At 29.1% G+C, this 24,982-nt stretch overlaps 2 protein-coding genes and 1 pseudogene across 5 annotated transcripts; 2 read left to right on the top strand and 1 right to left on the bottom strand.

Moving 5' to 3' along the window:
- Nucleotides 1-157: 157 nt before the first annotated feature.
- Nucleotides 158-1,037, top strand: LOC122860017 (FGFR1 oncogene partner 2 homolog). The gene is given in 3 exon segments (XM_044163660.1): nucleotides 158-287; nucleotides 349-735; nucleotides 813-1,037. Coding segments are annotated over 2 exon segments (612 nt in total). The 5' UTR covers nucleotides 158-287.
- Nucleotides 1,038-1,558: 521 nt separating this feature from the next.
- On the bottom strand, nucleotides 1,559-3,474 carry LOC122860016 (glucosamine-6-phosphate isomerase-like). Of its 4 annotated transcripts, none has more exons than XM_044163658.1 (6): nucleotides 3,059-3,462; nucleotides 2,784-2,929; nucleotides 2,437-2,721; nucleotides 1,949-2,307; nucleotides 1,781-1,854; nucleotides 1,559-1,687 (listed from the first exon to the last, which is right to left on the bottom strand). In XM_044163658.1, the coding sequence occupies exons 2-5, from the start codon at nucleotides 2,908-2,910 to the stop codon at nucleotides 1,783-1,785; spliced, it is 843 nt and encodes a 280-aa protein (XP_044019593.1). In that variant the 5' UTR covers nucleotides 2,911-2,929; nucleotides 3,059-3,462; the 3' UTR covers nucleotides 1,559-1,687; nucleotides 1,781-1,782. The 4 variants fall into 4 exon arrangements, 3 of the variants coding, with proteins under 3 accessions (XP_044019593.1, XP_044019594.1, XP_044019592.1); XM_044163659.1 differs by having other exon boundaries at nucleotides 3,165-3,438; XR_006374411.1 differs by having other exon boundaries at nucleotides 1,781-1,882; nucleotides 2,784-3,460.
- A 5,530-nt stretch (nucleotides 3,475-9,004) lies between these two features.
- Nucleotides 9,005-10,947, top strand: LOC122860015 (annotated as a pseudogene).
- Nucleotides 10,948-24,982: the final 14,035 nt, after the last annotated feature.

Raw genomic sequence — 24,982 nt, 5'->3', positions numbered from 1 at the left:
CGTAGGAGGCGCTGGGAACGCAATGTAAGATACCTCGATGTATGAAACCGATGATGTAAGATACGGTATCTTACATGGTATCTTACACATGTAAGATACCAAGGTATCTTACCTACCCAACACTGCCCGTAGCCCGTAAGTGAGACGGAACTGAGCCGAGACGACCATCGAACACAGCTAATGTGACGTCAGAGATTACCCTCTTCATTAAACTCCAATCTCCATGTCAAATTGTAGTTTTACACTAAAACTGCTTGATTGCAGGAAAGGACCCTCCTAAAAAAAAAGTAAGTTGCCTAACCTAATAATTGAAATAATATTTCATAATAAATTATGTGTGATTAACAGATGTCTCTAACATTTCACCAAATAATTTGTGACGCAAAAAAACTTGTTGGTAAAATATCTGATCACGAAAACGCTGCTGATCATTTGATAACAGAAATTCAATCAGTATGTAGTCAAATTGATAACATGAAAGAATATCAAGAAGAAATCGATGTTTTAAATACCGAGGCTAAGCAGAGACCCCACACACAGCTGATTGCTGGCATTCAACAAGAAACACGACACTTACGAGAAATACAAGCCGAAAATAAAGAACTTAAAAATGCCTTGGAGGATCATCAAATTGCTTTAGAACTAATAATGTCAAAATACAGAATACAAACTTCAACGTTGATCAAGGACTGTAAAACGGATTTTCGTCGCTTTACAATTTAAAAATTAGCGAATGTTAGTACTATATTATTTTTTTTTTGATTAAATCTTCATAGTCTGTTTTGGTTGCTAAATTTTTATTTTTTCTGTAGATTATTACGAGTCAAGCGGAAAAAATTGACGAAATGGCTGCAGTTATGAGGGTAGCAGCAACGCTTGATGAAGAAAGTGATTTGAAATACAAAGAAAATCACTCAAGATTGCAAAAAGAAAATGATGATCTTCGGAAAATACTCAATCTTGCAAATAAATATGGTTCTTTAAGTCCAGCTGAAGCACTACAAGAAAACAAAATTGTACAAACTGAGCCAGAGTGATTCCTATTTTATAATAATGTCATTGTTAATTTTAACAACTGACTAATATTTAATATTTTACGGCAATCCTATGATTTTCGTGTCCACAAAATTTTATCGCTGATATAAGAAAGGCTTTTTTAAGATAATTTTTTTCTCGAGGAATATTATGATCTAAATAAAAATAAAATATCTTAAATAGTTTTCGAGATATCGACTGTTGAATAAAAAATGTATCTCAAAACGACCTTTCGAAATCAGTTATAAAATTTTGACGCCATGGAAATCGTAGTCTTGTCTATTTTACTATCGGCATCGTATTATAATAATACTATTGATAATATTTTTTTACTATTAAAACGAAATTAAATTAAATTTTTTTTATGAAAACACATGTTTATTTTTCACCAACAGATATTGTGAATTTTTCGTCAATAAACGTACCAAAGTTCGCATAAAAAAAAATTATATTACGCAAAAGTAGTTAACATCTTAGTATTCATATGAAAATATCTTCAAAAAAATTGCACTGAGTTTTCAACTGTTAAAAAGATGAAGTCAGCCTGTAAATAAGTCGTTTTTAATGAAGAAGATGAAAATTGTAAAATAGTTGAAGTTGATAAAATTTATTTCATGTAAAATCTTTCGAGATTGATGGAGATGAACAGTCTCTATAAAAATAAAATAAAACAAAAAAGAACCAGTTAATCAATAATTAGTTGATAAAGCGATATTCATGGTTTAATATTTAAATTGTAACTTACTATTATTCAATTACACTACGACGTGATATTGAGTGATCATCTTCGATGAGTTTCATGTGCACCTCACTAAGTGCCTGATAATATATATTTAAAAGTAATTAACTAAAAAATTGAAACCAATACTTAATTGATAAGATGATTCTTGAAACTAATATTTGATTGTCTCACCTTGAAATATTTAACAGTTTTAACACGTAACTCGAGTGTTGCATCTTCATCACAAATAAATAAAGTTTTTGGATGCTGTTGAAATGCAGAGACAGTCCACATATGGTTGATGCCTTCTTCAACAGCTTTATAGAGAGCAAATGCTTTGTGTGATCCAGTTATCAATATCATAACTTCTTTGGCATCCATAACAGTACCCACACCAACGGTCAATGCCTGTTTAGGTACTTTATCGATGTCATTGTTGAAGAATCTTGCGTTTGCTTCAAGTGTATCCTGAGCTAGGGTTTTAACACGAGTTCTAGAGGCAAGTGATGAACCGGGCTCATTAAATGCAATATGTCCATCTGGACCGATTCCTAGGATAAACAAAGGTTAGGAAAAACAAAATCTTTTTGACGTTTTCGAAAAAAATGATCAATCTTCGATCCTACTGAAAGGAATTAAAACATATCTACACCTTTTGGAGAGCATCGAAATTGTCATACCTCCAACAAATAGCTCAATTCCATCAGCTTCACTGATTTTTTTTTCATATTCTTCACATTCTTTGTTGAGGTCAGGTGCATTTCCATCCAAGATATGAACATTCTGAGGATCAATGTCAATGTGCTTAAAAAAATTATTATACATGTAGTAATGGTATGATTCTGGATGATCCCTCGGAAGATCTACGTATTCATCCATGTTGAATGTTTTGACGTACTTGAAAGATACCTTTCCAGCGTTATAATACTCAATTAGTTTTTTGTACATTCCGAGAGGTGTTCCTCCTGCAATAAATGAATAAATATATATTAATTTTTATGTATTTATTTTAAAAGTTAAGAGTTACCAGTTGGAAGTTGAAGAAGAACGAAAAATTTATTTTCGTTGGGTTTGAAGTCCAGAATTTTTTTCATCACGTATTTAGCTGACCACTCAGATACGTAATCTACTTTATCGCAAATTACTAAACGCATTTTGAGATATTATGTGCAACTAAAAAAAAAAAATAGAAATATTTTTTTATATTATCTGTAGAACAAGTGTTGATTTTTTTTGTAAGACTGAAAGTTTTTTAGAGTTATTAATGTTCAAAATGATAGAGCACTGAGCTTGTATTAAAACCTTGGTAATAATGATAAAAAATAATAACGATGACCCGCAAGTTATCAAATTTAATTTTTTTTTTTTTTTTTATCAAGTATATACTATAGAGTTTAATAAATTGTACTGTGAAGTAATCAGTTGAATTGTTGTGGTAATCGTATATTTTTTTTTTCGGAGGTCAATTCATTTGAATTGTGAACAACGCCCATGATATTTTCGTTTTTAGTTATTGAATGACAAAAAAATGATACAATGGATAAACTAATATAAGATATCTATGAACAGAAATGATAGATTTTTCAAAAATATTTATAACAATGAAAAATTTATTGGAAATTTAAAAAATTCCAGAATAAAATTTTTTGTAGATGTTTTTTTGTAAATATGACTACAAGGGAGCGTTCGATACTTCGATATGTGGTGGTCAAGGTCTGCACCCTAGTGGTCTTCGATATTCAACAAAAGTACTCGGTATAAAATGAATCGAATAGTTTCGTGGGAATACCGGGTACTCGGTATATCGGTTCAAAAAACTACCGGTATATCGACTATCGAGTACTTTGTTTTTTTTTTTTTTTTAAAGAATTCAACTAGTATTTTTTTGCTAAATAAACAAAATATTGTAAGACATTCTTTAATTTTTTTATAATTTATCAGTCAGTACAAAATTTGCCTGTAATAATTAATTATTATTAACAATAATAATTATAATACATGCAATAAAAATAAAATTAATACATATATTTATAGTCAAGTCAAACAGATAATTTTAATTCTTTTGATAATTATTAATATTATATAAAACTTGTTAAATATAATGTTAATATTGCATAAACATTTCATATATTTATTTTTTAGTTAGTTGTTTGGTCTCAATGAAATAAATATAATTAATATTGTCAAATGTCAATTTGTTGTTGTCACAATGTGCAAAAATAGACGCCATCACGTCAACTGCAAATAAAGGTTGTGTTATATGTGGCAACGTAAATCCTCTAAAAATGGCGCTATTATAAAAAAAAAAATAATAATAATTTAAGTTCACTTTGAGGTCAAAGTACTCGCGTCCGATATTGGCCAAAAATATACCGAGTACCGGTATATCGGGGGAAAAAAATACCGAATAGTTGAGTACTCGGTATACCGAGTAGATACTCGTGTCTTCGGTATATCGCTCAATATCGAAGACCACTACTGCACCCGTATTCACGGGGCATGGAGGTGAATAAGGAGGGTAATCTCTCGAAATTTACTGAAGCTCACAGAATGGAGCAAGTCAGTACATTTTTTTGCCGGTGATGACGCTTTTGCTACAACAGTTCTATGGTCACATGGTATTTTTGTTTATATTTTTTCATGATAATGTGGCAAGTCAAAAGATAATTATTTATTAATTGTTATTAATTAATGTGACGATTTAAACTATGATCATAATATAATAAATTGATAAAACTATCAATAAGTCTGCATTTAAAAGTAAGTTAGTTCTTATTTTTTTTATAATAAGATATAAGTATGGATATGTCAATCCTTTTGTTTATGTAGCTTTAATCTTAAAATATATCTGAATATTATTAATTACAGTTATAACTGATATTTAAAATTATTTTATTATCACTGGTGTCCTTTTTAGTATACGAAAAATGGTACAAAAATGTATTGTTTCCGAATGTCAAACATTAAAGGGAAATAAAATGGTATTTCGCTTTCTGTACTAAAGGTAATATTTTAATGAAATATATATTTATATACCTATATATATATTATTTTTCATACTAATTTGTATTTTCTTAACAATTTAAGGATCCTAAACTTTTTGATGCTTGGAAATCAAATCTCCCAAAGCTAAGGAATTCCCTGAGTGTATCAAGTTTGGTTTGTGAAAAACATTTTCATCCAAGTGATATAATGTCACAGTTTACTCAAAAATTACCTTCAGAAACGTGGATATATCCTCGTAGTAAAAAACGATTGAAACCTAAGGCTGTCCCTATATCTTCAGACGTCTGTTCAACTTCAGATAATACAATATTTAAGGGTGATAACGAGGCAATAAAAGCAAATGATGAAGTACCAAATGAATCTATCGTTGATGCACCACCATCCTATGTTCATGCATCAATTAAAACCTGGTGTTAATGTACCAGATGAGCATGAATTTTATGTACCAATGCAATGTAATGTTCATGAACAAATGACTCTGATAAACATGTATCAGATGAGTAGTGAATTATAAAACCAATGCAATGTAATGTTCATGTACCAACTAAATCATCATTAAGGGCGATACATGCGTCAACTCAGACTGTAGACCATGAAGACATGGAAATTGAAGAACTACCAACTGAACACAATTTTGTAAAGTGCCATTTACTTTGATACTCTACTCAATAACCTGAATAATATAAAATATCCTGGAAATTGCAACTGGCTTATACCAGCCCTGATAAAAAAAAGTACTTTTTGTATCGATTTCATGGGACAATATATTGCGTCGAGTGGAAATATATAATAATTTAAGCCTCGAGTTTTAAATGAGTTATTTAAGTACATGAAGATTATTTGCATCATAATTTTGAAAATATAAAAGAAGGCTGTTGATTATTTAACAACAGTTTATAAATGGAATCTTTTGTGTCACTTTAAAATTTCCTACAAATAAATTTAATTTAAATATAATTAATTCCGTAATACGAATAAAATTTTTTTATGTTTTAGATTTATTTCTGATAGTTTGTGAAGCCATTGTTTCATGTAACAGTGACAGTAGTATAGGTCGACTAACTTTTGAGATGCATGAAATGCAATATAAAGATGAATCACAGAATGGCGAAACCTCCACCATACTACTACAGTAAAAAGTCTTCGATCTTTGCAATAGAAGTTTGAAGGATAAGCAAAAGGTAAAGTACCATTAAATTGATTATTGTTGCTAATATTATTATCATGAATTATGAAAATATTATTCAGTATTATTTATAATTATTTTCATTAACATCCTTACGTTATTATTTTCCGTTTAGATTGAATCACTTGAAACGCATGTTAATGAACTACAGTGTGCAAGTGTTGAAGAACAAAAATTAGAAGATGCGTCCATAATGTAAAAGATTCTCAAAACACTTATAAAACGTCCCAGGCAGCCAAAAAGCTGGTGAATAAAAAAGGTAATAGGTATGATATAAAATGGATTTATCAGTGCTTCTAAGAATAAAAGGACTGGTCTGTATGATAGCTTAATGCAATGAAACATTACCTTTTACCCAATGACAAACACTTCATAAATATATCAGTTCATTTGATAGTTCATTTGGTTTTAAAAATATTTTGAGTGGATTAAAAGAAAAATTTTATCAAAACCAAGATATGAACGAAGAGGTACTTTTTATAAAAATAAATGCAATCAATAATAATTATTTTAATAACTGAAATTATTTTATTCCAGGTGTTTTGTTGGTTGATGAAATGCTTTTGAGTAAAATGGTGCATTTGATCAAAAACACTAGATGTCCGATTTGCTGGTTTAGAGATCATACCCCAGCCAGCCAGGACAAATAGGTGATCATGCACTCGCTGTTCCAGCCTTTTCGTGGTACTTGGGTGACTGATGTTTTCTCGAAAGGTGCAACGATACCTTAAAAGAATTAACATTAGAATGTATATGTGCGATGCCGGTCTTCTTGTCGATGCTGTAACAACTGATGGAGCATCATGGAACCGAGCTATGTGGACAAAATTTAATATAAGTGAAGACCAAATTTTTTGTTTACATCCATGCGATGAAAACAGAAAGTTATGGTTTATCTCTGATTTTCCACATTTAATCAAAAATTTAAGAAATCGAGTAGTTGAAAAAAAAATATTTCAAGTGAGTATACAAAGTTGGTTATACATGATTTGTCAGTCGTGAATGATGTTTTAATTTTTTTTAGAGTCCAAGTGGAGTTATCAAGTTAACACACTGGGATGAAGTTCTAAAAGCAGATAACCCAAATGGATACAATTTAAAAGTTTGTCCAGGTCTTACTCATGATGTTATTCACCCAAAACCATTTCAAAAAATGAATGTTAGAAGAGCATTCAGAGTGAGTATATTTTTTTTTTATCATCTGCTGAAATTTGAAATGATAAAAAATAATTATTTATATGACATTCTTTCAGTTTTTCAGTATTGCTCCAGGAATGGAGTTGTTTAAAAACGATGGAGTAAGTGGTTTAGAAGATGCAGATCCATCAATTGAATTCAATAAAATTATAAATAATGTGATAAGAATAATGAATTCGAAATCCCCAGGAGAAAGTCTGAAATGGGATTCCGATGATCGCAAGGTAAATAGAATTTGGAAAATATATATTTTAATTAATTTTATTTGACTAAGAATTTTTCATTTGATGATTTTGTTTTCTGGAGCTTGAAAATTTTTAAATTATTTGGATGTTTGGGAAAAAATTGTAATTTGAGGATATTACTGATAATAAAAGAATAATGTAAAAACTTTTAAGTCTATTACTGATTCTACACTGACAGGACTTAAAGTTACTATTAAAGCAACGTTGGATTTACACAAATATTTATTTGAACAAGAAGGTGATAATTTATCATATTTAATGACGTGCAGATTAAACCAAGATGCATTAGAGGTATAAAAATTGACAAATTTTAATTTGTAGTTAGAAATCAAACTTGATTTAATTTCACTATAAAATTTTATTAATCTTTCAGCGTTTTTTTTCTATTATACGTAGTGCATGTGGGAATAATAGTCACCCAAGTCCAGTTGCCTTTGCTCAAGCATTTCGTCTTTTAAGTGTTTATTCTTTAATCAAACCACCAAAAGGATCGAATGTTGATGCAGATGAAATGCTTATTACTCTACTTAAACCTGAAGATATTAAATCCAAGACTGAAGCAAGTGGAAAACAAAAAGTAATCTCACAACTTGAATCTATTTTACAAAATCAAACAACATATATTGGTGATAATGATGATGTACCAAATTTAATCGTTGAACCATTTGATCATGACTATGTTCGCCAGTTTACAAGTGATGAGGTAAAATCATATGTTTCAGGGTATGTTGCAAGAAGAATAACAAAATTTACAAAATGTGAAAAGTGTATTTCAAGTTTAACAACAGATGCATCATCAGATAGAGACAAATTAATAGAATTGAAAAGCAGAGGAAAGTTGCTAAAACCAAGTGATAATTTGTATAAAATAATAGCTACAGCTGAAAACTTAATACTTCATACTGTGTATGAAGAAAATTTAACTACTGATTTGTTGTCTCATATTTTTAATGCCATAGAAGATACTAAATTTCCTAAAATTGGCTGTGATAAACATGACCTGAGATCTCAAATTTTAAGCTTTTTTATAATTTTTCGTATGAATACACTTTGTCATCGTTACAACGATATTTATTTATCATCAAATAGAGACAAAACTCAAATGTATACGAAAATAGCAAAATTATAGTAGGTGTTAATATTTTTAGACAGCAAAAATAATGTAATGATTCATTTAAACTAAATAAAAAAAAATTAAATGTAAGCACCGGTAATTTTAATTTTTTAATGATCATATACTTTGATGTGTCACATTGTCATGTATTATGAGAGTGCCAAAAATGTAAACAAAAATACCATGTGACCATAGAACTGTTGTAGCAAAAGCGTCATCACCGGCAAAAAAAGGTACTGACTTGCTCCATTCCGTGAGCTTCACCAACAGCCTATGCTTTAACATAGGAGATTACCCTCCTTATACACCTCCATGTCACGGGGCAAAATTGTTCTCATTAGGGCTTTTTTTTTCCGCTGATGGCGCTTGACAAAATTTTTTTTTAGAGTGGGTATAAGGAGTGGGTATAAGGAGGAGTGCTTAAACCCACTCTATAAAAAAAATAGAGTGGGTATAAGCACTCCTCCTTATACCCACTCTATTTTTTTTATATAGATTTCACCAAGAAGACTAGAAAGAAGGAGAGTCAACTCCCTGTAGTGGGGGATAGGCCAAATGGGACAAAATATGTCCTGTACCTAGAGCTTCTCAAATTTGCCAATTTGGCGCTGATTGTTCTCAGCCGTACTTATGCGCTAACTATTTTTAATAAACATTGTTATAGCGCAGGTTTATTATTCGATCATCTTTTTTCAGCCAGTTTTTTCATCCATAGTTATAGAAATCTGCTGGTTTGACGTTAACTATAGTTAACTATTCGTCGTTAACGCTGTTATCGATAGGTATACCTCAGTTAACTAACTATCGGGTAACTATCGATAACAGCGTTAACGACGAATAGGACGAATAGTTACTATACGTTAGATGTCACCATATGGACGATGGTGACACATATGAACAATATAACCCCACAAATGTCATATTTATTTGTATACAAACACCACAGAAAAATGTCAAATGGATTTGTTAATGAAGAATTTCGATTAGATCCAAAAGTATCAGATGCAATATGTAAAGCTGCTGGTGATGTTATAAGTGGTAAATTATACAATGATCATGGTAGAAATATATATTTCTACCATGACAATGATCATTTTCCATTAGTTATATGGCAAACTGGTTCAGGCACACAATCAAATATGAATACAAATGAGGTAATATCAAATCGTGCTATTGAACTTCTTGGTGGTGAATTAGGATCAAAAACACCTGTTCATTCAAATGATCATGTTAATATGTCACAAAGTTCAAATGATACATTTCCAACTGCAATGCGTATTGTTGCATTGGAAATAAATAAAATTTTATTACTTGGACTTAAAAAACTTCATGCTTCATTGAAATGTCAAGCTGATGCATGAAAAAATATTATTAAAATTGGAAGAACACATCGACAAGTTGCAGTACCATTGACATTGGGTCAAGAATTTTCTGGTGAATATTTTTTTAAAAAATTATTAAATCAAGGAATGTTTAAAAAAAATATATACAATTATTATTTTAGGATATGCAACACAAATTGAGTATGGTATTTGTTGAGTAAAAGGTACTCTACCAAGACTTTCTTAACTTGCTCTTGGTGGTACTGCTGTTGGTACTGGTCTCAATCTAAGAAAAGGATTTGCTGAAAAAACAGCTAAAAGAATATCTGAATTAACAAGTTATCCATTTGTAACAACTCCAAATAAATTTGTAGCTCTTGCAGCACATAATACTATTGTTGAAGTGCATGGTGCTTTGAATACGCTTGCTGTATCAATAATGAAGGTATTTAAAAAACCTCCAAATTATTACAATTAACACAATTAACATTTTTGTATTATTTATTCATTTATTTATTTATTTTTTAGATTGCCAATGATATTAGATTTTTAGGTAGTGGACCACGTTGTGGTTTGGGTGTTTTTCCAAGACTTTCCAAATCTTTACCAGAAAATGAATGAATGAATGTTCAATAATGCCTGGTAAAGTTAATCCAGCTCAATGTGAAGCAATAACAATTGCCGGTAGTAATGGACATTTTGAATTAAATGTATTGAAACCAGTTATGGTTGCAAATACACTTAGATCAACAAGACTTCTTGGTGATGATGCTTGTCTTCTTGCTTCTTGGATTTCACATAGAAAAGCTCCACAAAAGCCACCATCGGAAAAAAAACGCCCTAATGAGAACATCCTCTGAATACGGGTGCAGCAGTCCAATTCACGGGGCAAATTTTTTACAATTTAGGGCTGTTTTTTGCCGCTGATTACGCTTGTAAAAATTTTTTTTATATAGATTTTACCACTGAAATATACTAATAGAGCTTTACTCTGGCTTTGCTCTGGCTTTTGTCTGGTTCAAGAAGACTAGTCTTTCTAGTCTTCTTGGTCTGGTTTTACTCTGGCTTTACTCTGGCTTTCCTCTGGCTTTTGTATTGCAAGAGATTGATGTGTTTTTTTTTTTTTTTCTAGCGAAAAATTAGTTTTAAGAATAAAAAAGTCTCTAAAAATCATTGAAATTTATTAATTTGATATTGTTTATTAATAATTAGTGCTATTCTTATAAATAAATATCTTTTTTACAAGTCTGGCTTTACTCTGGCTTTGCTCTGGCTTTTGTCTGGTTTTACTCTGGCTTTACTCTGGCTTTCCTCTGGCTTTTGTATTGCTAGAGATTGATGTGTTTTCTTTTTTTTTCAAGCGAAAAATTAATTATAATAATAAAAAAGTCTCTAAAAATCATTAAAATTTATTAATTTAATATTGTTTATTGGGGATATTACGATATCCGAGACACCCCTTATTTTTGTTGGTTTCTTATAGGAAGTTTTCTCAGGATTACGGGAAAAATACGGAAAAAATTCCTACGAATGCGCAAAATGGTTAAAAATTGAGTTTAATATTAAAAATACGGCTATTTATCGATTATGTAAATATACTTTGTAAAATAATAATTATTTCTAGAATCTAGTAACGGCATTTGATAAAACTCGTCGAGTTGAAGAAAAAAGTCCGAATAAAAATTTCGATATCTCGAAAAGTTTTCAAGCCCCGATAATTTAAAAATTTCGATATATCGATTTTCTTGATTTTTTTAAATTTCAATAATGGAATTCGATAGAACTCGTCGAGGAGAAAAAAAAAGCCTATATAAAAACTTCGATATCTCGAATAGTTTTCGAGCCAGCGATATTTTTAAATAAAAAAATTTTAAAGATAAAAAAAACTTTTAATTACTGATTGTCACCTATTGTTAAGCACGAATATGTGTTTTTTTTTTTAAAATAATGAAAATTTGAAGACACGCTATATTTTTTACTTAGCTAAATATTTTACTTAGCTATATTTTTTACTTAGTCACAATTATAGCCAAACACACAATATCTACATAATTTTACGTAGCTATATTTTTTACTTAGCTAAATGTTTTACGTAGCTAAAAATTTTACTTATCTATATTTTTTACTTCCCACCTCGAAATATCTAGCCGTACCTTATAGAATCATATAGTTTTCATGTTACAGTGAGTTGAATGTTTATGTGATTCTCCCGAGTAGAAATTCAGGTCAGGTTCGGATCAAGCCCTGATCAGGCTTGCCTGATTTCAAATCCAATCTGGATCCAGATACTGGATCCGAACCTGATCAGGATGTAACGCTTTTTCGTAAGGTTTGGATCCAGAATGGATCAGGATACCTGATCAGGCTGTAGTAAAGATACATGATCCAATCTGGATCCAGATACTGGATCCGAACCTGATCAGGATGTAACGTTTTTTCGTAAGGTTTGGATCCAGAATGGATCAGGATACCTGATCAGGCTGTAGTAAAGATACATGATCCATAATGGATCCAGATACTGGATCCGAACCTGATCAGGATGTAACGCTTTTTCGTAAGGTTCGGATCCAGAATGGATCAGGATACCTGATCAGGCTGTGGTAAAGATACATGATCCATAATGGATCCAGATTCCGGATCAAAACTGGATCAGGATACATGATTTATTCAAAAATTAATAATTTCAAATTTATTTTTTTAATTTGAATTTAACGCTTAACAGAATACAGATAAACTTTATTATTACAAACTGACCTAATTGATAATTTACCTAACTAATTATTGCTACGACCGTTCGAACCCTTCGACACGGGATTACAACGCTAGTACTTGACACGCTCGGCCATTGAGGCATTCGATAATTCGTACTAACTTTTTGTCCTCATAGGTTCTACAAATTGCCTGATCAGGATAGCATCAGGCTATCTGTATTTTATCCTTAATAGGGATAGCCTGATCCATTCTGGAACAAGACTGGATCAAGAAAAAATTATTTGAAAAAAAAATAAATGCAATACTTTTTTCTTTATCCATTTTGGATCCAGCTAGTTTACTTCATCCTTCAGTAGTTCGATTCATTCTGGATCAAATCTTGATCAAGAAAAAATTATTTGAAAAAAAAATAAATTCAATAATTTTTTCTTGATCAAGATTTGATCCAGAATGGATCAGGCTACTCTATTAAGGATGAAATAGAGATAGCCTGATGCTATCCTGATCAGGCAATTTGGAAAATTCAAAGACGCAAATTTGATACTTGTTTCTTCATCCATTTTGATCCAGCTAGTTTTACTCTATCCTTAGCCGATCCATTCTGGATCAAATCTTGACCGAAAAAATTACTTGAAAAAAAATAAATTCAATAATTTTTTTTGATCAAGATTTGATCCAGAATGGATCAGGCCTCTATTAAGGATAAAATACAGATAGCCTGATGCTATCTTGATCAGGCAATTTGGAAAATTCAAAGACGCAATTTGATACTTGTTTCTTCATCCATTTTGGATCCAGCTAGTTTATTTGTGTCTCTATAATAGTTGATCCATTCTGGATCAAATCTTGATCAAGAAAAAATTATTTGAAAAAAAAAATAAATTCAATAATTTTTTCTTGATCAAGATTTGATCCAGAATGGATCAGGCTACCTATTGCTAGATAAAATACAGATAGCTGATGCTATCCTGATCAGGCAATTTGGAAAATTCAAAGACGCAAATTTGATACTTTTTTTTCATCCATTTTGGATCCAGCTAGCCTTTACTCTATCCTTAATAAAGTAGCCTGATCCATTCTGGATCAAATCTTGATCAAGAAAAAATTACTTGAAAAAAAAAATAAATTCAATAATTTTTCTTGATCGTCTTGATCCAGAATGGATCAGGTACTTCTATTCAGGATAAAGTAGAGATAGCCTGATGCCTTCCTGACCAGGCAATTTGTAAAATTCAAAGACGCAAATTTGATACTTTTTCTTTTATCCATTTTGGATCCAGCTAGTTTTCTCATATAGAGTAGCCTCGATTCATTCGGATCAAATCTTGATCAAGAAAAATTATTTGAAAAAATAAATTCAATAATTTTTCTTGATCAAGATTTGATCCAGAATGGATCAGGCTACCTATTAAGTGATAAAATACAGATAGCCTGATGCTATCCTGATCAGGCAATTTGTAAAATTCAAAGACGCAAAATTTGATACTTTTTCTTTATCCATTTTGGATCCAGCTAGTTTTATTTATTCTGATCCATTCTGGATCAAATCTTGATCAAGAAAAAATTATTCGAAAAAAAAATAAATGCAATAATTTTTTCTTGATCAAGATTTGATCCAGAATAGATCAAGCTACTCTATTAAGGATAAAATACAGATAGCCTGATGCTATCCTGATCAGGCAATTCCTACTCTATCTTTTAATAGTAGTTTCGATCCAATCCGGATCAGGACTTGATCAAGATGAAATTATTTAAAAATTAAATAAATTTAATACTTTTATCTTGATCAAGTCCTGATCCGGACTGGATCAGGCTATCCCTATTAAGGAAAAGATGTAGGTGCCTGATCCAGGCTTGATCAGGATGTGATAGAGTTACTTGAATAGGGATAGCCTTACGATATCCTGATCAGGCCTGGATCAGTGTTCAGGCTATCCTGAACAAGTTTCTACTCGGGCTATCAGGCGATAAAAAAGTTTCCTTGTTTTTATCGGACGCTATGAGATCGACAAAACGCTTGTTAGAAATCGATGAGAATGTATGGGAACTACTAACTGTTGAGATCTTATAAGTCCCAAAACTTATAAGTTTGAATAAGAAAATTCTCATTGCGCTATATTCCTATAAGACTGTAACAGAAAATATTCTTTTTCAAACAATAAGATTTTATGATGTTATGAGTATCAAGATTTTATAAGAGTGTATCAGACATTAAAATGATTTTAATGAGTTACAATAGGTTTTATTTAATTTCTCTATGAGGTTCTATGAGAAATTGATATCTCATATGAATATTTTTTCTATAAGATTGAATAAGGAAAAAACGACAAATTTCCATATTAAGTCTTATAAAAATTTTCAAATATTTGTATGAGATTCAAAAAGACGATCAAAATGAGAGATTCTTTAAGAATTATAAAATTACCTGATTCAACCTTATAAATACCATATACTAAAATACAATAAGTATTGTACAGGTCTCTATAAGAAAAATTACGTCACAGATTAATAAGTTTTTATCAGAAATTTTTTTTTTCTCAGAGAATAATTTGTTAAATAAATTAATTTATGAACATTTTTTAGATATTTGGATATTCATATTTTTCATTTTTACGTTCAGAGAAAAACGAAAAATCGAAAAAACGGAAAAAAGTTTTTTTTTTTTATAATTCCCAAGATAAAGAAATCCACCAAAATTTTTATTTTTTCATAAGAGGCTAAGGCCCTCTTTCAATGGTTACTGGAGTTAACTTCCAGTGCTTCTAAGCAGCTTCGCTTTTCTTTTACAGGTTTGTGTCAGCAGTCAGTCTAGCCTAGACCGTTTCACTGTGCATTGCATTTCATTTATAATCTTCCTAAATTTTTTGTATAATTGGAAATTTTTATATACAACTCGTCAAATGTGGGCCTGTGTGAAAATTCTAAAAACAAATAAAGTCAAAAACGTGCCAGTTAAAAATATTGAGTTTTTTACGACAAACTACGAAAAAAAAAAATTTTCACTGAAAGAAAACGGTGAAAAGTTCAAAGTGCAAGTTCTTCTAGTTGCTGGTAAGTCATTTATTATTGAATTTTATTCTTTTGTTAAAATTTTCCATAATGAAACATCGGTGTGCATGTTACAATCATAAAAATAATTAAAAAAAAAAATTCTAATCTGTCCTTGACGCGTAATTACTATAAAGAATTCTCTAAGAATATGAGATGGAATTCTTATACAATTTTCTAGTCGGAGAATCTATTGTTTTTTAAAAGATATTTCTTTTTTATTTTAAGTTTTTATTTCCCAATTTTCCAAGATTGTGACACTTTTAGAGGGCTTTCATATAAAGTGATATATTAAAAATATATTTTCATTGTCGGAAATCCAATTCTCTAAGTATATACGCGTAGTTTTCATAATGAAAAATAAAGATATCACCGCCTTCACGATAAATAATGCGAAAACTTCTAAAAAATTTAATTAAAAATGTAAAATTCTTTGAATTGGGCTTGATTTTTTTTTTCGAATTACATTTTTTTCATTGCAGTATACATTAATAAATAGTAACACAAACTTGAAAAAAAAAAAAATTTTTGTAACAATTTTTTTTTTTTTTTTTTCTTCGGCTAGAGAGACTTTTTGAAGGCTTTATTATTAAGAAATTTTCTTCTGAAATTGAATAATAATTATTGTGAAAATCAAAATCTGTATAATAATTTTTTGTCTTTATTTTTATACGTTTATGACAGAAATTTTTTAACATTAATAACATTGCGTCTAATTAATACGTTGAGCGTCGAGCAGCGTATAGATCCTTGGCGGCAATCTATGCTCCACCAATGACTACATATATTTGACCATATGAGTTAATGTTGTAGTATCTAGGTATATGTACATCCAAAATCATTATCACAAAAAAGTATACTTTAAAGTGATAATGTGACTTTGCAAATTACAAAATCCGCCACTGATCGGCAACCGGTTTTTTTCTATATAAATTTTGAGAAAAATATTAATAATTTATTATTAATAAAAGACTGATCGGTGGCAAAATTTGGATTGTTATAAAGTGATATAATCTCTTATGAATAAAGATTCTCACTAAAATGTTTTTGGATAGATTTACATAGAATACATAGGTGACACTCACAAAACGGTAAATTACATGGTCGTATAGTGGGACATGGATCTTGACGGGGGTCTTACTTTGATCTACGCTCAGCGCACTATGCTGACGTGTATATCCGAGAAAGAAAAATTGAATGCAAGCTCAATGTAACTTGCTAAATTCTGGATATAAGAAAATGAGATGTCGTTTTCACAATGATAAAATCAAAAGTACCAAGTGCTGTGAGGAGACCATTTCATTTTTTTATATTCAGCATCCAGCAAATTAAACAGCTTGCATTCAATCAACAATGATAAGAGTGAACCTATGACTTTTTGAATGGACGGTTAACATTATTCAAAACAGTTTTAACATTTTATTTCACATCTTTTGTTTATATAAAAGGAAAAATATGAGACTCATTTGCATATAGCAATTGAACACATTCGTATTTTATTTTTATTTCACTACTCTCGTTCAATTAGTCGATATGCGTAATCATTTTGTTATTTCATTTGTGTTGATGAAATATATGATATGTAACGGCGGCGTCTACAGTGACTGGATGATGTTGGAAAACATCAGTACGACTGTGTAGAAGAGAATAATAAAACAATTTTTTGTAAAATAGAAATTATTAAACTATAATTGCAAATATACGTGGAACCGTTTTTTTTTTTAAGAAAAATAATTGAAATGAAGTTTAGAATACGTAGAGCACAGCTGTATTTAATAAAACTTAGGTCGATTTCTGGACAATTTTTTTTTAATGTTGAAGTAAAAAACAAGTCGCTTGGGAAAAATCGTGTTTTTAGTTTTATAACTAGCAATAGAGAACAGTTTTTAAATAATAACAAATATATTATTGAATTAAAAAAATACGAATTTCAGCCAAATCTTTTAAACAATTTTTCTTTCGTTTTCATAAAAAAAAAAATAAACGGCCATATTTCGGTAAATCCAGAGTTTTAAATTTTTTAACAATCATGAAAATTTTTTTTTTCTTGAATAAAAACCATTACATTCTAGAATACTTCAAGTGCAAGTCTATTCATTATGGTTAAAAGTGAAACCCATCGTCGAACAAAGTTTGGGCCCGAGAATGTGCGCATCTACATGTGGTTATAAAAAAAATTTTCTGTGCCCCTCTGTCCAAAATATATTTACTATACTGGCAGCTTTTTAGTAGTTGTGTATCTGCATAGACACAATACTACTGGAGCCAAGAAAATAGAGATCGTGAAACATGGCATGGTGTGTCTGTGGTATGGAATAGCTGAAACATGAGACAACACGACAAATAAGAAAGAAAAAACATACAATTTTAACGGCTGCTGATGATAGAAAATTTAATGATCAAAAATAATTAATTAATGATCATATTTTGCATTTAATATGAAACAAAAATATCAAAAACCGTAGAGTTGGAAATTCTATTTCTTTTAACTTCAAAACCTATGAGCCCAGAAATAATTTATTAATTAAATTATTTAAAAATTTTTTTTTTTTTTGTAAAACTTAATTTTTTCTATTATTAAAAAAAAAAAAAAAAACAGTACACTGAAAAAAATTGCTCGTTGCTGCCGCTAAAAACTTTTTACAGTGTATTTTAAAAGAAGTCTTGTGTTTTTAGATTTTGGGCAACTAAAAAATTGATTTATTTTATATAGAAATTAATGAATTAAAGACTAAAATTCGTAAAAAATTTTAAGTTTTTCAACCTGCAATATTTTTGAAATAAAAAAAAATTATATATCGTTCATGTATATTTTCGATCTGTGTAAATATAAGTTAAGATTTTTTTTTTTTTTTTCAACTAGATACAGAAGAGAAACTCCAAGAAAAAAGAGATACCGAGCGTTTACGAGCGACACCCGCTGCTCTTTTATCTACAGCGGAGGAGAATACACCTGAGCCCCCACCAAAAGAGCTAAAAGTTATTATCCATAACATTTCTGAAGTCTTGCAAAATAAATTGTCACGCAAAAATCCGGTAAGTTGTACATCAATATTTTTTTTTGAATCTATATAAAAATAGATTTGAAACTGAGTTGGCAATACTTTGTATAATTATATGTTAAGGTTGCTATTTCCAATAAATGAATTTCTGGTGAATTTTTTACTGTGCTTATTTTTCGGATAAAATTATTGACGTTTTCAATTTTGTTTGACGTGGACCTTCTAGGATAATATATGTCAAAGTTGGCAACATCCATACGGCAGGATAGGCGGCACCTCATTTCTTATATTTTTTTTTGGCATATTTAATTTCTAATAGAAATCCATGTAACTACTGTCAGATTGTAGTACCTAAAAAAACAAATACGATTAAGAAAAATTCAATTGTTTCCACTGTGGATTTTAAAATTTAATTAACTTTGAGTTAAGAAATTTTTTTATTTGTCGAAAAACTATTTATTAATGATATTATTTTTTTTTTTATTTATATAAAACAAAATCATAGTAGTCCAAAAATCGACTTGAAAATTTCATCTATTTGTGACAAATTCACCACATGTTGTACAGTCATTGAACTAAATGCAGGTCCTATTACACACATAAAAATAAATATTCCTTATATAGTATGAGAAAAGTTATGTTCCAAGATTTTAGAAATTATTTTTTATACATGTCACTATTATTATTTATGGTTGTTTTATTACTCTTGAACCTTTTTTTTATTTATTAGTATTTTTGTGATTGTCTTATTTCTTCGAATATTTACGGGTGGCCATATACGTCTTATCCAAACCTATCATATGCAATAGATTTTATCGTTTAATACTTTTGAAAACTAAACACGCGTTTTGACGGCTTACGTTCTCATATTTCATGGTTCGTTGAATATATATATATACATCTCAAATATAAATAAAAAAAAAAAAAAAACAATCATAACTGAACAAAAAAACTATTTGCTTTTGGGATTATAATGAGGAGCTATGTGAATAAACAATGAAAAAAAAACGTTGCCTACGAAACAAGACTGTTACACAATGAGATTTCCATTGATTTCATTTCTTATCACAGATTGTTTTCTCTGATCATGCTTTATTAAAAATTGATAAATATTTTTTTTTGAAACATATTTTTTTAAATAATTCAACAAATATATCTTGTGACTATGCACATACATATTCATTTATGTATGTTTCTCCGTTTTTTATCTAACTTAAAAGCCGCGTTTTCCATATTTTTTTTTTATGTTTTAACAGCATTTAAAAATTAATGTTTTTTTCACGAAAAAAAATATTTGTGTATATATACATCTGAAACGTTTAATCAGAATCAGAAGGATGTTTTTCCTGTAATATTTTTTGTCTTCAAATATTTAGAAGAAAAAAAAGTGCTACAAAGTATATAGTGTACAAAAGTTCAGCATGGGCGGTCTTATGATAAATGAATTTCTCCAGAAACTGTCAAGTTTGAAGCGCCGCACTACAAACATTTTCTTTATTTTCACAAAAATTTATTTTGAGTAATTTTAACAAAATGATTATAAGCTTAAAATTTATTACTTCAAGGTAAAGAAAAAAAAATTTAACGCTGGACCCCTGCCTAAAATTGACTATGTATGTACATAGTTTTTTGTTTATATTGTAAGTATATTCTACCGAAAAAACTGACCATGGGCGGCCTGTTCCCAGAGGTATTTAAGTTTAAAGCGTTACATTATCCGCATTTTCTGATTTTCAAGAGATTTAAAAAAAAAAAAAAATATACTGAATTTTCTTTGAGAGTGATTACATCAAGGTACAAGGCATAGATATATATTAAAGTTGATTTACCTATAATCACTCTGATTTCACCTACGAAACTTTAATTCATATTTCATAGCATTCTAACCCATTCATTGCTACATTTTTTTAAAAATCATTTTGTACACATTTAGAGCTTGCTTATTAGTTATAATTATACAAATATGAATATCGATAAAAATCTATACCAAGTAAGTAATTGATAATAGGAAAAAAAATACAGTGGTTTTCTTTAATTAGGAGATCCGACATCTAAAAAGGTCTGAGAAAATAAATCTATATCATTATTCAGACAAATTAGACAAGCTTCGGCTTGCCTGTCGTCGGTTTTGCCAATGAATGAAAAATTTTTGTCTTGAGTCATAAAGATTTCTCTCTTTCATTTTCGAAATTAAATGAATTTTTTTTTTTTTTTATATATATTATTATAGGTATATTTTAGAGTCTCTCTTATCAGCTATTGGTGCGTTTTCTATGTACGGGAATATCAAATCAACTACCACTAAATATTTTTTATATGGTCCTCTTGGACCACGACGAGCTCGCAAATGTTACTGCTCTTTGTTGCTGTCACGTACGTAACAGCGACGTCAGCTCACTGATTGAAAAATTTTTGTAACAGGAATGTAGTGCCCAGTAAATATCCTATTCTTCTCTTATTATGTATTGTACACTCCTACGTATTCTCTTATCCTACACAGCTGTGAAATATATATATATATATATATTGCAGATTTGCAAAATATATATGACTGCAAAAATATATGACTGCAGAGCCTATCCTGATCTTTCTTTAAGTATACAATATAATAAAGTAAACTAGGTAGAGAAAAAAGAAATTATCCTAGAAAAAAACATGAAAGCTTGAAAATTTTACTTCTGTGTGTATTAAAAAAAATACATTTCTTGACAATAATTAAACGATAACTGAAATATTCAAGATTTATTTTTTTTTTATTTTTAATTATTTTTTTCCAAATATTATATTTTTCAGAGAAAAAAAACTATCGTTATTTAAAATGGACATTAAAATAAATTACTTCATGCCTCTTATTTTCCTTTTTCTTGAATATTTTTTTTTCAATTTTGTACAATAGAAAAAAGTACCGTTAGGAAGTAAAAGCTCTTACCTGGGCTCTTACCTTTATATATATATATATAAATGAGTAGAAATTTTGTTGTTGGAAAATTCAAACTTGAATAATAGTATAAAATAAGAAGGAGGCTCATCAGAAGTTAATATTAATTTTTACAGTGATATTTTTCAAGGATAATAATATTTAACTATAAATATAATATTGTAAATATATATTGGTTAATATTCAAATAGAAAAGTTTTTTCATTAAATAAAATTCTATCGGAAAACAATATTTTTATATAATTATATTGATATTGCCACAAAAATATTGTATAATATTATTTGGTTTAATTAAAATATTTTTTTTAATATATACTAATGTAAAAGATCCTTGTAGCAAGGATTCCTATCTGGAACAGGGGTTCATGACCGTACGAGAAAGCAAAAGACGATTGTGAAAAAATACACATGAGGTCATGGCCTAGACAACAACCATTTTATTAACCTTAGAATGTAGAAGTTTGAAAGAACAAAAAAAAAAAATTATCCTTAATTCAGGCATATACAGTATTTGAAATATTTGAAAATTTATTAGGACAAAAAATTATCAGAATAAGTAACATAATATTGCACAGTATATTATTTTTTTTATTAAATAAATTTTTTTCATTAAATAAAATTATGTTAAAATAAAAATCTTTTTAGAAATTATCACCATAAAAAAAAATCGTATAATAGTATTTTGTTTTTTTATGTTCAATTTTCAAAAAATTTGCTAAATATTATTTTTATTCTTCTACATTAACTTGGGAGTAAATTATAAAATAAAATGTACAATTTTATATAGTTGCTAGATGTGCTTCAGAAGAAAAAAAAAACAACTTCTAACAGAATTTTTTGGTATGCCAGGGTCATTTTACTATAGAAAAGTAGAAAAGGTTAATCAATATATTAGTTGATGCAATATATTTAGCAAGTGGCACTTCAGGGTCAAAGCGTGCAAGTTGGATTTTCGGCTTGAAGGCTTGGAGAAATATTTTCTATCTTATCTTTTTTCACTATAATTTTTAATTTGTATTCCGAGGTTGTAAATATCCTGCTGTTAAACCATTTTGTTAGCAAACACAACTATACAATTTTGCAGACAGACAATGCAGTTCTACCTGAAAATTTTTTTTGACCATTTCCTGCTTTTTTTTCCCGTTATCTTTTATTTGCTGTTTTCGGTGAAAATGAACTTACGCCAGGCATCAATATAATATATATTTATGGCGAAAATAGAAAATAATTTTGTTAATTATTGAATATTTATGAATAATATATAAAAAGTGGATTAGCATAAATTCAATTCTTGAAATATTATAATAACTTTAGAGTAATGATTGCAGCAGAGAAGCATTGACGAAATTTATATATATATATATATATATAATATATAATATAATATATATATTTGTCTACAGGTATGGAAAATAAAATAAAAAAACGTACATATCGAACTTGGCTTCATCCAAGTTTCAAAGAAGAATCTGTCAGCCGTCGAACAGTACGGCGGTGGAAGAAATCTACGGCTGAAGCAGTCGAGAGATTTTCAGGTTTTACTTTATTTTGATTTCAAATAACATTTGTCCAGTTTTCTGATATAAATAGTGCATAAATATATGCATCGCATGTAGGGTGGAACTTATTTATTTCTGTGACACAAACATGAATCGAAGGTTTAGATTAAATAGCGAGCTACACGCTCGAAGCCACCGGAAACGATATGTTTTTAAGTTATTGAAAGATTAATACTTAAAAAAAAATCTTTTTTTGCGAAAAAAAAAATTTCATTTTTATCACGTTATAATTATTCCAACAAATAATTTACTTGAAAGAAAATGTATAGGATTCTTTTTCTAAAAATGATTGTATTTTTTTTTTTTTTCTTAGTATTTTCAATTTTCAACCCCACCCAACATCGCGTTTTTGTGATCTTCCAACCAGCAGCCGGGTATTGCATTTGAACCCTCAATTACGTCAACTACCTATTTTTTATTTTTTCTGCGTCTTTAATGCTAATAATCACTAAAATTTCAAAAGCTATGGCTGGTGTTCTCTATGTCAAATGTTTGTTTTCATTTTCATGTATACACAGTAAAATCTAGTTTCTATAAAATTAATGAACTCAGCTTTTTAAATTTAGTCCACAAAATTTTTTTTTGTTAATTTAAAAAATATTTATTTATTAAATAAGATTTACAAACAGTCATTTGTGGAAGTAACAAATACCTATTCATTATAACAAAAAAAAATTTGTTAAAATGTTTTACATTTTTTTCTGGTTGAATAAACAAACGATCAAATTCTACAAATAGATTACAAACTTTTTTTTACTGTGTATGTGTGTTGTACAATATATAATACTTTCATTATTTCTTATAAATTGGAATCAATTATATGAATACAATAGATATCTAAATTATATTAATAATAGTATTTATAATTTAAACACATTAGAATACTGATAAAAAGAAAAAATAAAACACACGTAAAGTCCACCCTAATGTGCATATGTTTAGAGCCTATATAAATATATAACAGTTTCTATAAAGACCGTACCTCTTCGCATTCTCGCACTCTTGCCGGGTAGAAAAAAATTACAAACTAATGTGTCCCCAGGATGAATCGAACACACGTTCAGTGGCCTTAAACGTTCCGCTAGGGAGGATTCTTACTTGGCTAGTTAACGCTGAATGCTAACAAAATTTTAAATAAAAAATACATCAACCAAACGGTAGGTGTCACACGAATATCAAATGTACAAGTTCATTGTGCTTGTGCAAGCTTTATATTGATTAAAAAAAAAAAAAATTGGGCTCAATTTTGAGGAAAATCGATTTCAATTGTTTATTTACCAATTAATGGTGGAAAAATTGTTTAAAAAATTTTTCAAATTTTTTTTTTGTAAACTACAAGTAAAAATTAAACTTTTTAGTCTCTATAATTTTTTTGATTCAGTCAATAGTTTTTGAGTAAAAAGCATGCAAAAGCTGGTACATTTCTTAAAAAACCTTTCTAATGATTACACAAGATTACTTTTTTTTGTAATCCCAAAGAATCCCAGTAATCTTTTGTGATTACACTTAAAATTCAAAGATTTCAAATAGATTACAAGAGATTATTGAAGATTACGCAAGATTACTTGCGGCCATACAATATTGATATTTAAGAGAGTGGGAAGTCATTCCAAAATTTAGTATAGATACCAGATTACAGATCACCTGTAATCATGCAATATTCTTAATGATTACACAACATTACTTTTTCTTTTTTTGGTAATCACAAAGATTTCCTGAAATCTTTTATGATTACACTTAAAATTCAAAGAAGAAAAAAAAAATAAAGAAAAACGAATAAAGAAAAAAAAAAAATAATAATATCCCGAGTGGAAATCTGTTCAGGCTAGCTTGATTTGCCCCCAATCTTGATCAATACTTGATCAATGTTGCCTTAACTCAGGAAACCTGATCAAGT

The sequence above is a fragment of the Aphidius gifuensis genome, unplaced genomic scaffold, assembly GCF_014905175.1.
Source record: "Aphidius gifuensis isolate YNYX2018 unplaced genomic scaffold, ASM1490517v1 Contig16, whole genome shotgun sequence".
Classification (NCBI taxonomy): domain Eukaryota; kingdom Metazoa; phylum Arthropoda; class Insecta; order Hymenoptera; family Braconidae; genus Aphidius; species Aphidius gifuensis.
Note: the sequence above shows the minus strand (reverse complement) of the source record. Positions and strands in the feature narration are given on the sequence as shown.

Bases quoted from the DNA above. Each gene is read 5' to 3' on its own strand.
- LOC122860016 (XM_044163657.1), bottom strand. From the start codon at position 2,910: ATGCGTTTAGTAATTTGCGATAAAGTAGATTACGTATCTGAGTGGTCA. The intron at 2,308-2,436 runs GTATGACAATTT...TGTTTATCCTAG, and splicing joins AATTGAGCTATTTGTTGGAG to GAATCGGTCCAGATGGACAT. The intron at 1,855-1,948 runs GTGAGACAATCA...ATATATTATCAG, and splicing joins AAACTGTTAAATATTTCAAG to GCACTTAGTGAGGTGCACAT.